Raw genomic sequence first — 13,892 nt, 5'->3', positions numbered from 1 at the left:
TGGTCTAGCAATCATTTGCAGACGTTTAATCAATGATTCAGCCAATCCATTCTGTGTATGTACATGAGCAACAGGATGCTTAACAATGATTCCCATAGACATACAATAATCATTGAAAGTTTGGGAAATAAATTCACCAGCATTATCAAGTCTAATTTTCTTGATTGTATAATCGGGAAATTGATTCCTCAATTTTATTATTTGAGCAAGTAATCTTGCAAATGCAACATTTCGAGTTGATAATAAACATACATGTGACCATCTGCTGGAGGCATCAATCAATACCATAAAGTATCTGAATGGTCCACATGGTGGATGGATTGGTCCACAAATATCACCCTGAATACGTTCAAGAAACATTGGTGATTCAGTTTGGATTTTGACTGGTGATGGTCTTATAATAAGTTTTCCAAGAGAACATGCTTTACATTGAAACTTATTATTCTGAAAGATCTTCTGGTCTTTCAGTGGATGACCATGTGTATTTTCTATAATTCTTCGCATCATTGTTGAACCAGGATGTCCCAATCGATCATGCCAATTGGTTAATATCGAAGAATTATCAACTACCATGTTTGATTCAATGGGACTTATATGTGTATAATGCAATCCAGTAGGGAGCATTGGTAGTTTTTCAATCACATATTTCTTTCCTGATTTATATGTGATAAGACACATATATTTCTCATTCCCTTCATTCATTGTTTGAGTATCATACCCATGGGAATATATATCATTAAAACTCAACAAATTTTTTTTCGATTGTGGTGAATATAAAGCATCATTGATCAAAAATTTTGTACCATTAGGTAACAAAAATTGTGCTTTACCACATCCTTTAATCAAGTCTATAGGACCTAATATTGCATTCACCGTTGTTTTTGTTGGTTTTAGTTCCAAGAAATATCTTTTATCTCGGAGGATAGTGTGCGTTGTACCACTATCGGGTATGCAAACTTCAGCTTTGCTCATAGCATTTTCCATATTTGAACTTCAAAAAAATATGCAATGAAATAAATTACTTGCAATATATATTTAAATATAACACAAATCATAATTATACAATAAAACATTATTCTATGAATACATGAAAAATAGATTATTGTACATTTATATTCTACCATTATATTGTTCATTTTCAGAGAAATCGTTGAGAAAATCTGCAGCATCAATATTGTTCATTTCTATCCCACCAACATATTGATCATTTTCAGAGAAATCATTCATAAAATCACCATCATCAAAATGAGTTGAATCACTCAAACGGTCACTGCGTTCAGTGAAGTTGGTCTCCTTTTCTTTCCCCTTTAATGATTCTTTATAAAGTTTACAAAGGTGCTCAGGGGCTCGACAAACTTTGGACCAATGTCCTGGAGTATCACATCTGTAACAAGAACTTTCATATCTTTTTGAGTGCTTCTCATTAACACTTGTATTCTCATGGTGCCTTTTCTGTGGATGGTTTGAGACGTTCTTTTGAGATGAGTTATAAAAATAACTATCTCGATTATTTTCAAAACCACGGCCTAGACCACGACCACGGCCAATTCCACGTCCACGTCCACGACCTCGACCTCGACCAAAACCTTGTCTTTGAATTTGATTTTGGTTTCCAGGTTTAAATTCATTTTTACTTACAACATTTACTTCTGGAAATGCTGTTGATCCAGTGGGTCGGGACTGATGATTTCTCATTAATAGCTCGTTGTTTTTTCCGCCACAAGAAGACAGACGATGAGTTCAGAATATCTCGCGAATCCACGTACTCTATATTGTTGCTGTAGAGTAATATTTGATGCATGAAACGTGGAAAATGTTTTTTCAAGCATCTCAGATTCTGTGACCTCATGTCCACAAAATTTTAATTGCGAGATTATTCTATACATCGCCGAATTGTAATCACTGACTTTTTTAAAGTCTTGGAATCTCAATGTATTCCATTCATCCCGGGCGGTCGGAAGTATAACTTCTCTTATATGTTCGAATCTTTCTTTTAATCCCTTCCACAAAGCCATGAGATTTTTTTAGTCTGATATTCACATTTCAATCCATCGTCGAGATGTCGACGCAAAAATATCATGGCTCTTGCCTTTTCTTGTGACGTGCATATGCCATTTTCTTTAATGGTCTCGCTTAGACCCAATGACTCAAGATGCATTTCTACATCTAGAGTCCATGGCATATAATTCTTTCCCGTGATGTCGAGCGCAACAAATTCGAGCTTTGTTAAATTTGACATGGTGGTACTAAAAAAAATTACGATGCATTTTATTAGTTAATAATTATTGCAATACAAAGTAACGGATAAACAACAAGTACAAGTATTTGTAAAAATAAAGAAAACGCACGAGGAGGATATTCTCCGATAAATACAAGACTCGTGAGTATGACAACCAAAATAATTAAAAATATCCTTGAGAAAGCCATCTTCTTTTTTCTTCGAAAAATTTGATGATGAATAATTTTTAGAGAAGAAGAGAAAGTTGGAGTGATGGAATGTGTTTGTGAGATCATATTTATAGGGCAAAAACTAGCCGTTTTTTACCATTTATGACCGTTGGGGTACAAAAAAAAATAAAGGTATGTATTTGTATAATTTTATGGTAATAATATGATATATATAATATTAGACATGTTTAAATAATTATGCATATCATATCATAATATTATAATGAGTGTCATAATTTATTTTGTTTAAAAACCTTATAGGCTTTTATACTTGTCGTATCCCTTACCGGGAGTGTGGGATGTCGTCTTAACATCCTCCCAGGATTTATAACAAGTTTATGAAAAAATTATTTTTATTATTTCTAATAATAACATTATATTGTATATTAAATAAATAAACAATAAATAAATAACAGTAAAATAAATATAATTATTTTTGTTACCTTTTTCTTCTGTTTGGAGCTTGGAAAAGTATGTAGGACTTTTAGAGCTTCGTGCTGATAACGTGTTGTGAAAAAGTAAAAATTTATGGTAAAAAGTAAAAATCTCAAACTCTCAAAATTTACCAAACTACACACTTTATAATATTTTTCTCTCTACTCAATTGTGATTTTCTTCACAAATGAGAGATCTATTTATAGGAAATCTTTACAAATAATCCAAAAATAAAATACATCATTACCTACATCATCACACACTAATTTTCAATATTTACAACTCTTATTTTCAACATTCAAATATTCAACATTCAAATATTCAATACAGATATTTTAAATATTATTTTCAATAGTTTGTAATATATTTTAATTTTAACAAAGTTTCACCTCCTCCAGTGTTTGAAGGGTTTAACTTTAATTTCTGTTGCTATAAAATTTGTGAATTAAAAATAACAAAAAAGAGAGATTGATTACTTGAATGGAAGCATTGTAGAGAATTGAAGGAAAATAACTGGAGGCAACTTCTTCTCTCTCTCTCTCTCGCACACACAAGAACTAAAAGCTCCACACCAGGAAAGCAAAACTTGGCCCGTTGTCGAATTCTACGTACAGGGATGCCTTCATCCGATGGGTTCTAGGCATCAGTAAATTGATTTCCGCATGTGCTTGTGTGGTCAGTGAGTTTGCAACATCCAATTTCCACTCTTTTCCATCAGTTAGTAATCATCTTTCTTTTGCAACAATTTCTGTTTACCGTCTGATTTAGCTAAACTATGACTATGAGTTTGTCAAAAATAATTGCTTTTGATTAGTGGGCTGTGTTTTAGCCTATCATAACCAGTTAGATCGATCAGTGGGAAGCAGCAACATGGCAAGAGTGAAGAGAGAAGCTTCTTTGCTTTCTACTTGTTTCTTGTTGATTCTTAATCTGTGTTTCCGGCGTCTTTGCTATTGCTGCTGCTGTGTTTATGTCGAATTAAGCGGTCACCAAAAGGGTTGGAATGAAATTTTTTGGCTGGCTTCAGATGTGATTATACTTTTGGGTTTACTGATAATGGGAAATGACTTGATTGCCTTCAGCTTCAATTCTCAATGTAGTCTATTGTTTGATGTTTAATTGTTTAAGTTTTCAAGATTTTGGTCTGCGCTTTATATTTTTTCACTCTGCGTTTATTTCTTTTCAACATTTGATTTGTTAGATGCAGAACTTCGCTAGATACTAAGATTCTAGCTATCTATAATTTGTAGTACCAATACACTATCTGGGATATTAGGAAAACTGTAAAACAAATATCATTTGTCTTCAAACTTTTTTCATTCAAAGGAGTCTCAGGTTTTCCTTGTTTGCAAATATTCTAGCATTTAGCTGCTTCCGCAGTTACCAAACAAGTTATAATGTTGTTACATTTCAAATTCCAATATCTTTGCGCCATTAGAAAGTATAAGCTCCAAGAAAGTAAAATTTTCCTTTTGTTTACTCTACCTTGCATAACACGATGAAGACTGCACAAACTGAAAAAAAGACACCAGGAAGTTTTTTCCCCTTGCATTCTTTACTGGAATGTCATACAATGGTATTTGGGAATTTACCGATTTTTACCTAGAAAACCCATGTCTTGTTCCACTACCTCTATTGTTAGAAGTATATCTTCACGTTTTTTCACGTTTATATTCATGCCGTAATGATCAATAAAATTGACCCCACAAAGTTTTGTGGAATGAGTATACTGTATAGATGAGTGTTTTAGAACAGCCTTTTGATGTTCACTCCTTGCAGGAAGTTGATACTTTCTCTGCAGTGAATTAATCGATGGAACATGCAAGGCCGATTTCAAGAGCCCATTGCTCAGGCTCAACACCATCAGACGGATCATCTTTGGATCTTGAGAAATACTGTTGCAACCATTCTTACCAGCCTTCATTTAGTCCACCTCTCCATCCCCATGCATCAGCTGGGCAGCACTGTGAGAGCAATGCTGCATACTTTTCATGGCCCTCTCGAATAAAAGACGATGCTGAAGAAAGGGCTAATTACTTTGCTAACCTACAGAAAGGGGTTTTGCCTGAAACTCTGGGCCATTTGCCAGAAGGTCAGCGAGCAAATACCTTGCTTGAGCTCATGACCATAAGAGCATTTCACAGCAAAATCTTGCGTTGTTACAGTCTTGGCACAGCAATTGGTTTTCGAATTCGGCGTGGTGTTTTGACGGATATACCTGCCATACTGGTATTTGTGTCAAGGAAAGTTCACAAGCAATGGCTTACTCCAATACAGTGCTTACCAACTGCTTTGGAGGTAATAACAAAGATCACCAGGATGTAGTCATCTGCCCTTCACCTTTCCTGTTGAAGTTTTTAAATTCATTTTATATAATACAAATGAAGATCAAACCTGAAATTTTTATGAAACATTGCTAATTATCGATAAATTTTAATTCAAAATTTCTATTACTACTCTCTCTTCTTTTGGTGCATGTATCTGTACTATATAATAAGGGAGAGAAAATCACTGATTATTTTTGGTCTCCTTGGTATGGCTTCCCCCCCCCCCCCCCCCCCCCCCCTATATTTCCTTTCTATATGCATTGATGAATCTATTGATTTGTCTAGCTTTTGATCTATTTGGTATATATTTTTTACTTTCTTAAATACTCCATCATCTAATTATGAAATATTAAATTCTATTATTTTAGCTCTTAATTTTTTTATTTGTTAAAGTTCACTTTACTTTAAAAATAATATAATATATATTATTTCTTGATATTAAAAATGCCAGTGTTTTATCATATAATTGATTTAGTCATACGTAATGTGCACTGGTATCAGTATTCATAAAGCAGTAAGTATTATCTTCAAACCTCCATAGGAGGTATATGAATAGAGCAAATTGCTGAATATGCTGTGCTTCTCCGTCTGACTTGTCACTATTCTGCATTGATGTTGAGATTACATTCACACCTTCAGGGTCCAGGAGGTGTGTGGTGCGATGTGGATGTGGTTGAGTTTTCATATTTTGGTGCACCAGAGCCCACACCCAAGGAACAATTGTACACTGAGATTGTTGATGACCTGCGTGGAAGTGATCCATGCATTGGATCGGGTTCTCAGGTAACTTGAAAACAACTTACTGTTCTTAGTCTTGTTGCAATCACCCATTTCTCCGAACATTTATGTTTCATTCATGTCTAGCCAGTTCCTTGCCACTTACAGCATCTCCACTTTATTTGCAAATGGCAGGTTGCAAATCAGGAAACTTATGGTACCTTGGGTGCTATCGTAAGGAGCCAAACAGGGAATCGACAAGTTGGTTTTCTCACAAATCGTCACGTTGCAGTTGATTTAGACTACCCAAATCAAAAGATGTTTCATCCTTTACCACCAACACTTGGACCCGGTGTTTATCTTGGTGCAGTTGAGAGAGCAACTTCTTTCATCAGGGATGACCTCTGGTTTGGGATATTTGCTGGCATTAATCCAGGTTAGTTGTATCCAGTCAATTTTCATTTTCATATTTTATATGACAAAAGATTTAAAATATCAAACGCGGAGTATATCAATGTAATAAGTATCAATTTTATGGAAATGGGAGTATGTCTATCTTTTCCTGTCTTTTCAAATGCTAGTTAACATTTCCAATTTTCTAAGTACTCATCGACTGAGCGGTGCAATTTCATGATATTTGATTTTACTTGCAGAGACATTTGTTAGAGCAGACGGAGCATTCATACCATTCACTGATGATTTTAGCATGACCGCCGTAACTACATCTGTGAAAGGGATAGGAGAGATTGGAAATGTGAAAACCATAGACTTACAATCTTCAATTGACAGTCTTGTTGGAAAGCAAGTCACAAAGGTTGGAAGAAGCTCCGGTTTAACCACTGGCACTGTATTGGCATATGCTCTAGAGTACAATGATGAAAAAGGGATATGCTTTTTGACCGATTTTCTTGTCGTTGGTGAGAACCAACAAACGTTTGACCTCGAAGGGGACAGTGGGAGTCTAATCATATTAAAAGGTGAAAATGGAGAGAAGCCAAGGCCTATTGGGATTATATGGGGTGGAACTGCCAATAGGGGAAGGCTTAAACTAAAGGTTGGCCAGCCTCCGGAGAACTGGACAAGCGGTGTTGATCTTGGGCGCCTGCTCAATTTCCTCGAACTTGATCTAATCACTTCTGATGAATCTCTACGAGGTCGGTCCATTTTGAATGTTCCACGTATTCTCACATTTATGGTTCATTTCAAATAAGATTTTGATCTAATATACATGTGGAATCACTTTAGTTGCCGTTCAAGAACAAAGAGCGGCTTCCATGGTTGGATCCAATGCTGGGGACTCGTCACCTCCGGATATAATTCTTCCAAAAGACAAATCCAAGCCATTGGGTTTTCAAATCGAGCACATCCCGTTGGAAAATGGTGTTGCCGGGCCAGATATAAATTCGTCACCAGTGGATGGTGGGTTTGATTTGGAAGATGGTCTCAACACAGGTCCAAGTTTCGAGCATCAATTCATACCTAGCTTTAATGGTGATCCTCTAATGCATCAAAACAATCAACAACATAGGTTCATGATATCTGAAAATCTCTCTGAATTGAAGAATGCTTCAGATGAAGACATAAGCTTTTCGTTGCAGCTGGGCGAGAACGAGCCCAAGAGAAGGAAATCTGAGCATGGGCCGAGGATCAAAGAAGCGAAATGATTCCAAACTTGAGGTGTTTTCATTCCATTTACCAGTTCCGAGCGTCCTGTTTCATGAGATGTGAATCCCCCCAGGTTCCAATGTTGTAATATATAACATAACATCGCGACAATGAGCGAAGACATACATAACATCGAAATATATATATATATATTTCGAGCTTTTAAACTTTCTTTCACGAATTTTACTATTAGAATAATAGTTCAAATAGCTCACAAATAGTTTGGAAGATTTCGAGCCGAATTCGAGAAAAAAAATTAAAAAATTTCGAGTTTCGAATCGAGTTCGAATATACTTAGTTAAAGTTCAATTCGAAACTTAAATGTTTGCCTAACATTCGGTTCGTTTTCACTTTTACTTTGAAATCGTGCCTTCTTTTTAATTTGAAGTAGCGCGTATAAACTGTGGTTCTTAAATTTTATTAAAAAATAATAATTATAAATATAATAATTTTTTTATTGTTTAGATAGTTTTTTTAATGATTAAAAGATAATAAAATACATGATACTAATGGTAATAATGTCAAACATTTTAGAATTAATAAATTATGAAATATTAATATCGAAATTGGCAATGAACCGATTATATTCGAGAATTCGGTTTGATTAATTCAGAAATTGGATTTTTCTTTTTATAAAAATGATTTAAATCAGTTTATTTGATTCGATTTCACTTATTTTCATAACATATCGGCTAAAACCTCTCAAACCGAGTAATAAAATTCATTATTTTTATATCCAATTTTTAAAATAGAATTCTAATGTTTGAATTTTTTCCCCTGAAAATTAAATCGATTTTTTTGACAGAATGAAATATATCCAAAATATTTCATAAAAAACCAAACAAAAAGAACCGATTCATTCATATCAAGCGAACTTTAGGAATAAAATAAAATAAAATAAAAATACTTTCTATTAAAATTTCTATCTAAGAAAGATTAAAAATATAAAAAAATTGAATTTTGTACACGCCTAATTTTGGAAATATTATTCATATATTATTATTAAATTTAAAATACTATTCCTATTATTAATTTATTTCATATTCTCTATTATTGTCTTTTGTCAATATTATAATTAGGCTATTATATTATTAGGTTATTTAATTTGAGCAATAAAAAATTAATTAGATTTATCAAAATATAAAAAAATAAAGTTTTCATAACCCCTTGAAAAATTAAAAGTCGCCTCTCAATTTATTTATTTATTTTAAAGTTGGGCATGGAATTTCAAACACTTTTTTTTTTTGAAAAACTTAAAATATGATATTTTGGTAAATAAATAATTCATTATTATTTAAATAAAAAACCCAAAGTTAAAGAATTTTTATAGGGGTGTCAATTGGGTGAGTTGGATCGGGTTTCGAGTCAACCCGCGAAATTTTTTTTATTTTTTTCAACCCGAACCCAATCCGAACTCGAAGCAACCCGAAAACCCCCAACCCGAACACGAACTCGTATAACCCGATTCAACCCGTCTAACCCGCCTAACCCGAATTTTATTTATTTTTTTAAATTTTTTTAAAAAAATTAATTAAAAAATTCAAAAAAATAAAAAATAATAATAATATTTTAATTTAAACACATGATAATAAAATTTTCGATTTAAATTTGAAAGTTTAATCGTAGAAAATTAAAAGTATATTTACTAAATCAAATAAAAAATTGTTAAAAAAAAAAAATATGCAAAATAAATATTAAATGATGAAAATTTAATATATAAATATACAATAAATTTTGTTCAAACATACCATATATAAAAATATAAGTAATATTTTAAAAAAAAAGTTCGCGGGTCAACCCGCGATCCAACCCGATCCAACCTGAAACCCGTCTAACATAGTACTAACCCGAATCCATTCAACCTGGACCCAATCCAAACCCGAAAAACCCCATCTCGAACCTAATTTTTTTGGCCTTAAATCGTGTCGGATTGACGGGTAACGTTGGATTTTGACACCCCTGGATTCTTATGATTAGTAGTATTATTATTTACTAATGCTAGTTTGAACACCACTGGAATTCCTAATCGACGAGGAAGAAGAAGCTCAAAGCAAAACCATAAACTATTGGGAATTCGATGATTCGAAGGTTCTCTCTCAATTTGATAGGATCTATTTTGTTGAAGTTAGTCGGAACTGGAGTTTTCACAACCTCAAATCCGGCATCTTGAAGCTTTATTGAAGGTGGGTTTCATTTCTTGAGCCCCCACTGGCTCATATTGTTCTTGTGATTCTACGTTCTTCGCGCTTATTTTCTATTTTGCTTATAAAATATTGTCAAATTTATTAGATGGTTGATAGTGATGCTAAAGAATGGCAAGCTTGAAACTTTATTTATATTAATTTGGTTATGGAAACAACCACATTGAATTTGGTTCTTTTTTATTTTTTAAGAAAAAGACACGATTTTTCATTTTAGTTGTTTCGGCTTGGTGGATGTTCACTGGAATTTTAGTTAATTTCAGGGTAAGTGAATTCATTTTTTGTTGTAATGCGCTGCAGATTTCTCTTGGAAATCAGAATCACCTATTTCATGAAATGAATTTGTGCCTTGAATTCAATTATCAATAATTCTATCTTTCTGATAATATACATTAATTTATGCAGCAGGGCGTTGGGAATTTGGTTGTTTTACTATCCTGTATAATTGGAGTCTCTTCAGAATACCATGGCAGGCAATGGCCTGCCAACATTGGCTCGAGTAAAACTTGTCGATCTAATACCACTTGAAGGTCTTCCATCGGATGCATACAAGTTGTCCGTCTCAACATTGTCCCAATCATTGGTTCAGTATTCGGCTGCCATTATCCAATTACCTATCTGTGATGCGGCTCTTTTGAGGTCCTGTCTTGAGTCTTCTCGACTCTACTTTCTTCACAAGCCACCCTTTCCTTCCACAGATGTAATTAATGATTCCCGTGAATGGTGTAAAACATCTGGTTACCACGCAGATCCTCAAATGTGGCAAGAGACTTATGATTTCAGACCTGGGGTTACTTCTACCGAACATGCTAATGAAACTGAAATCCCTCCATCCGGTTTAGTTGATATTTTTGGGCTGCTTGGAAAAGCGTGTAGAGGCGTATTGGATGCCATGGCCTTTTATTTAAATCTCCGTAGTTTGCCTTTCACTGAAATACTCGATAATGTTCCTTTGAGAAATCGGGAAGTATCATCATCTGTACTGTCCGTTTGTTGTCATGGAAGACCTTCTTTTGTGCATCATAATTTATCTGCTCGAGAAGATGGCCAGCTAGTTATGTTCTCTGATCACGATGAGCATCAGGTTGACAGAAGCCTATTAACTCTTATCAAGTCAGATAAGGCTGGCTTGCATATAAGAGATTTTCATGGTCATTGGGTTCTTGTGGATGGTGATCTTGGGCCTGATGAAGCAATTATATATCCTGGTCTTGCTTTATATCAGGCAACGGCAGGTTACATCAACGCTGCACTGTATCGAACAGATACAAGTAATCTGCAGAGCACTATGTATGGTCGTTGTTCTCTTGCATTCAAACTCATGCCTAAATCCATGACCACCATCAATTGTTCAGAGATGCAAGCTGCTGGCTATGGGGTTGATTCTCAATTCCTGCTTCCTATACCAGTTGATGATTTCATGCAGAGATCTACCGATCAACTTCTGAACAGGAACAATTTTGCAACTTTTAATTTCCCTGCAACCCAAGAAGGTTGGGATTGGTTCATCTTCTCCTTTGCTGTCACATATTTTGGGAAATGTGGTAGTGTAAATATCTCTGTGTGGATAAGTAATTGATTGTGCGTGCCAAAAAGTCTATTTTTCCCCCGACAATCGCATTACTTGCTGTCTGAAGTAGTAAAATGTGTATTTTTCTGCAAACATGAATTAAGTATGACCCATGTGGGAAATATCGCTTATCTGCAACTTTATTAATTCACAATCCAACTTTTCTAGTCTTTTACTTTGTTAGTTATTTCCTCAGATATTTATGAGGATGCAGTTTTCCATTCCTCTTAGCTATCTGGTTGTTTGATTTAAATGTTTACGCACAAATTCTTACCCTTCCATGCATGATGCATTGAAATCAAATGATGAAGATATCATGTGATTGAATGTGAACTATAAATGAGGGTGAGGAACTCAAACTTTATTAATTCACAATCCAACTTTTTTAGTCTTTTCCTTTGTTAGTGATTTCCTCACATATTTATGAGGATGCGGTTTTCCATACCTCTTAGCTATCTGGTTGTTTGATTTAAATGGTTAAGCACAAATTCCCACCCTTCCATGCATGATGCATCGAAATCAAATGATGAAGATAGCATATGATTGAATGTGAACTATAAATGAGGGTGAGGAACTCAAACAAGCACCGGCAGTGGCGTGTAAAGGACTTTTGATGATGACGTCTCTATTAGACTAGGCATGTTTCTGTTGGAATTTGCAAAGCATGCTTTGATTTGTATTTTATGACCATAATATTGGTGTTCTGACTTAATAAGTTTAAAGATAATTTTGTTCATTATTTTTTCCAGTTGTTAGTTTGGAATATTTGTAATAGCTTGAATTGTCAAGGGGAAACAAATTAGCACCATAAATTAAACATTTTCCGGAGTAAGATTTATTTATTCTGTTTTTGTGACAGTAGGGGTAAATATCCTGATAACAAGAAGCGGAGATTCCCTACTCTGCATATAATTAAACAATCCGACTTTCTTTAAACAAAAAGTAGTAGTCTCGTTTTACATCATCCAGAGCATTGTAAGTGCATCAGTTATTGCACATCCGAGGGAGAAGAATAAAAGCGGAGTATATTGATTTAGCAGTTTTGCTATCAAAATATGGAACTTATACTTCATGTCAAATTAAGAAAAGGAGACGATATAATTTGTATCATTAATGGGAGGGCCATTGTTTATTCATCATTTGTTGCACCTTTAGATTTCAAAGTTCAAGAAAAATGGTATGAACGGCCATTTGTATAACGAAGTTTGCTTCATAAAACTTTTCCCTGTTGTCTAGTTGCTCTCTGTACAAAGTTTATAACAGTTTCTTGAATTGATTAAATGCTGGTACAGGATCTACAAAACCAATGATGGGGCGGAAGAAAAACAATTCGAGGGAAAAACCTCTTCCACCCTCAAAGAGACTTCGTCTTGAGGCACAGAGAGTCCTAAAAGAGAGGATTCAAGATATTGCTGATAAGAAAGGCATTAAGTTGAGATTCTGCACTTTAAAGGAATGTGAGAATCACATTCAGTCACTTGAGAGTCCGTGTGCAAATATAAGGATGGAGATTGGATGGCCACCTGGAGTTCCGTTTGTTCATCCGCATGATCTCCCTAACAAGGCAAAGATTGGGTTGCTTGAAACCTATGAGCCTGGATGGTCCGAGACTAATAGTATTGAATAAGCTTAATGAAACACAAAATGGCATCTTCATAACCGGTAACTTTGATACTTGTGACTTATTTTGTTAATTTGCTGACCGTGCTTATGTTATTTTCCATCTCTGAGTGAAAAACAGAGCATGTTTTTCTCTGAACTGGGCTTCCTGCCTCCGAAATTCTAATTGTCATCCTTGATTTTCCCTTTGCTGCTGCTTTCCATTTATAAAGAAAAACTGTTATTTTTGGTAAACGTGACATGTAAATTTTGAATGAAGCTGCAGGTTAAACTTGTATGTGGATGTAGAGAATGAGTTCAATGTAAGAACTTCTTGAATTTGAACGTATGAAAAACTATCCTGATTTTAGATTCTAATGAATTCATCAATGGCTTCCGTGTCGGTTCTTTTGGAGTTTCAGTTTCGGTATCTATTCATTCACTGAAAGCCTGTTCCTAGTTCTACTGTGATGATTAGATGTTGGCCTCGTCGCGTAATTCAACTGCTCATCCAGACATGGTAAGTGTCATGTTATAACACAAACACCGAGGTTGAGGGGGTTTTATCCCACCAGAATTTTCAACTCTCATTTCTGTCAATTTGTTTTGCAGGAATTGGTTCTTACTCATGGGGTGACCAGTCCTAGACCGCTTGGCAGCAGCTTTATGCCTCGTGCTGAGGCTGCTTTTTTGTCACCGGGAATAGAAAAAATCTATGTAAACGCATAAATCTTGAGAACAGAGTAGGATTGATTATGTCTCGCTAAACTATATTGTGCTTGTTGGATATGATGTGGAGTTAGTGTAAGATAAATAATGATGATATATTTGGATTGAATGATAAAGTTTGGGATTTTGATGAATATAAATGATATTGTATTTGGTTTTGGACATATTTTTTATTTGCTACAATAAAATTAATTATCATCC

At 34.5% G+C, this 13,892-nt stretch overlaps 2 protein-coding genes across 8 annotated transcripts; both read left to right on the top strand.

Moving 5' to 3' along the window:
• Positions 1-3,367: 3,367 nt before the first annotated feature.
• LOC142542719 (protein NARROW LEAF 1-like) lies at positions 3,368-7,759 on the top strand. Of its 4 annotated transcripts, none has more exons than XM_075649509.1 (6): positions 3,368-3,558; positions 4,663-5,181; positions 5,850-5,993; positions 6,123-6,363; positions 6,581-7,081; positions 7,173-7,759. In XM_075649509.1, the coding sequence occupies exons 2-6, from the start codon at positions 4,696-4,698 to the stop codon at positions 7,589-7,591; spliced, it is 1,791 nt and encodes a 596-aa protein (XP_075505624.1). In that variant the 5' UTR covers positions 3,368-3,558; positions 4,663-4,695; the 3' UTR covers positions 7,592-7,759. The 4 variants fall into 4 exon arrangements, with proteins under 4 accessions (XP_075505624.1, XP_075505626.1, XP_075505623.1 ...); XM_075649511.1 differs by having other exon boundaries at positions 3,368-3,562; XM_075649508.1 differs by having other exon boundaries at positions 3,368-3,600.
• A 1,810-nt stretch (positions 7,760-9,569) lies between these two features.
• LOC142542718 (uncharacterized) lies at positions 9,570-13,855 on the top strand. Of its 4 annotated transcripts, XM_075649504.1 has the most exons (6): positions 9,570-9,775; positions 10,199-11,286; positions 12,656-13,025; positions 13,249-13,285; positions 13,385-13,482; positions 13,575-13,855. In XM_075649504.1, the coding sequence occupies exons 2-3, from the start codon at positions 10,260-10,262 to the stop codon at positions 12,988-12,990; spliced, it is 1,362 nt and encodes a 453-aa protein (XP_075505619.1). In that variant the 5' UTR covers positions 9,570-9,775; positions 10,199-10,259; the 3' UTR covers positions 12,991-13,025; positions 13,249-13,285; positions 13,385-13,482; positions 13,575-13,855. The 4 variants fall into 4 exon arrangements, with proteins under 4 accessions (XP_075505619.1, XP_075505620.1, XP_075505622.1 ...); XM_075649505.1 differs by having other exon boundaries at positions 10,202-11,286; positions 13,249-13,482; XM_075649507.1 differs by lacking the exon at positions 13,249-13,285.
• The last annotated feature ends 37 nt before the right edge of the window (positions 13,856-13,892 follow it).

The sequence above is a fragment of the Primulina tabacum genome, chromosome 4, assembly GCF_025594145.1.
Source record: "Primulina tabacum isolate GXHZ01 chromosome 4, ASM2559414v2, whole genome shotgun sequence".
Classification (NCBI taxonomy): domain Eukaryota; kingdom Viridiplantae; phylum Streptophyta; class Magnoliopsida; order Lamiales; family Gesneriaceae; genus Primulina; species Primulina tabacum.
The sequence above is the reverse complement of the archived record's forward strand: the minus strand, read 5'-3'. Positions and strand labels throughout refer to the sequence as shown.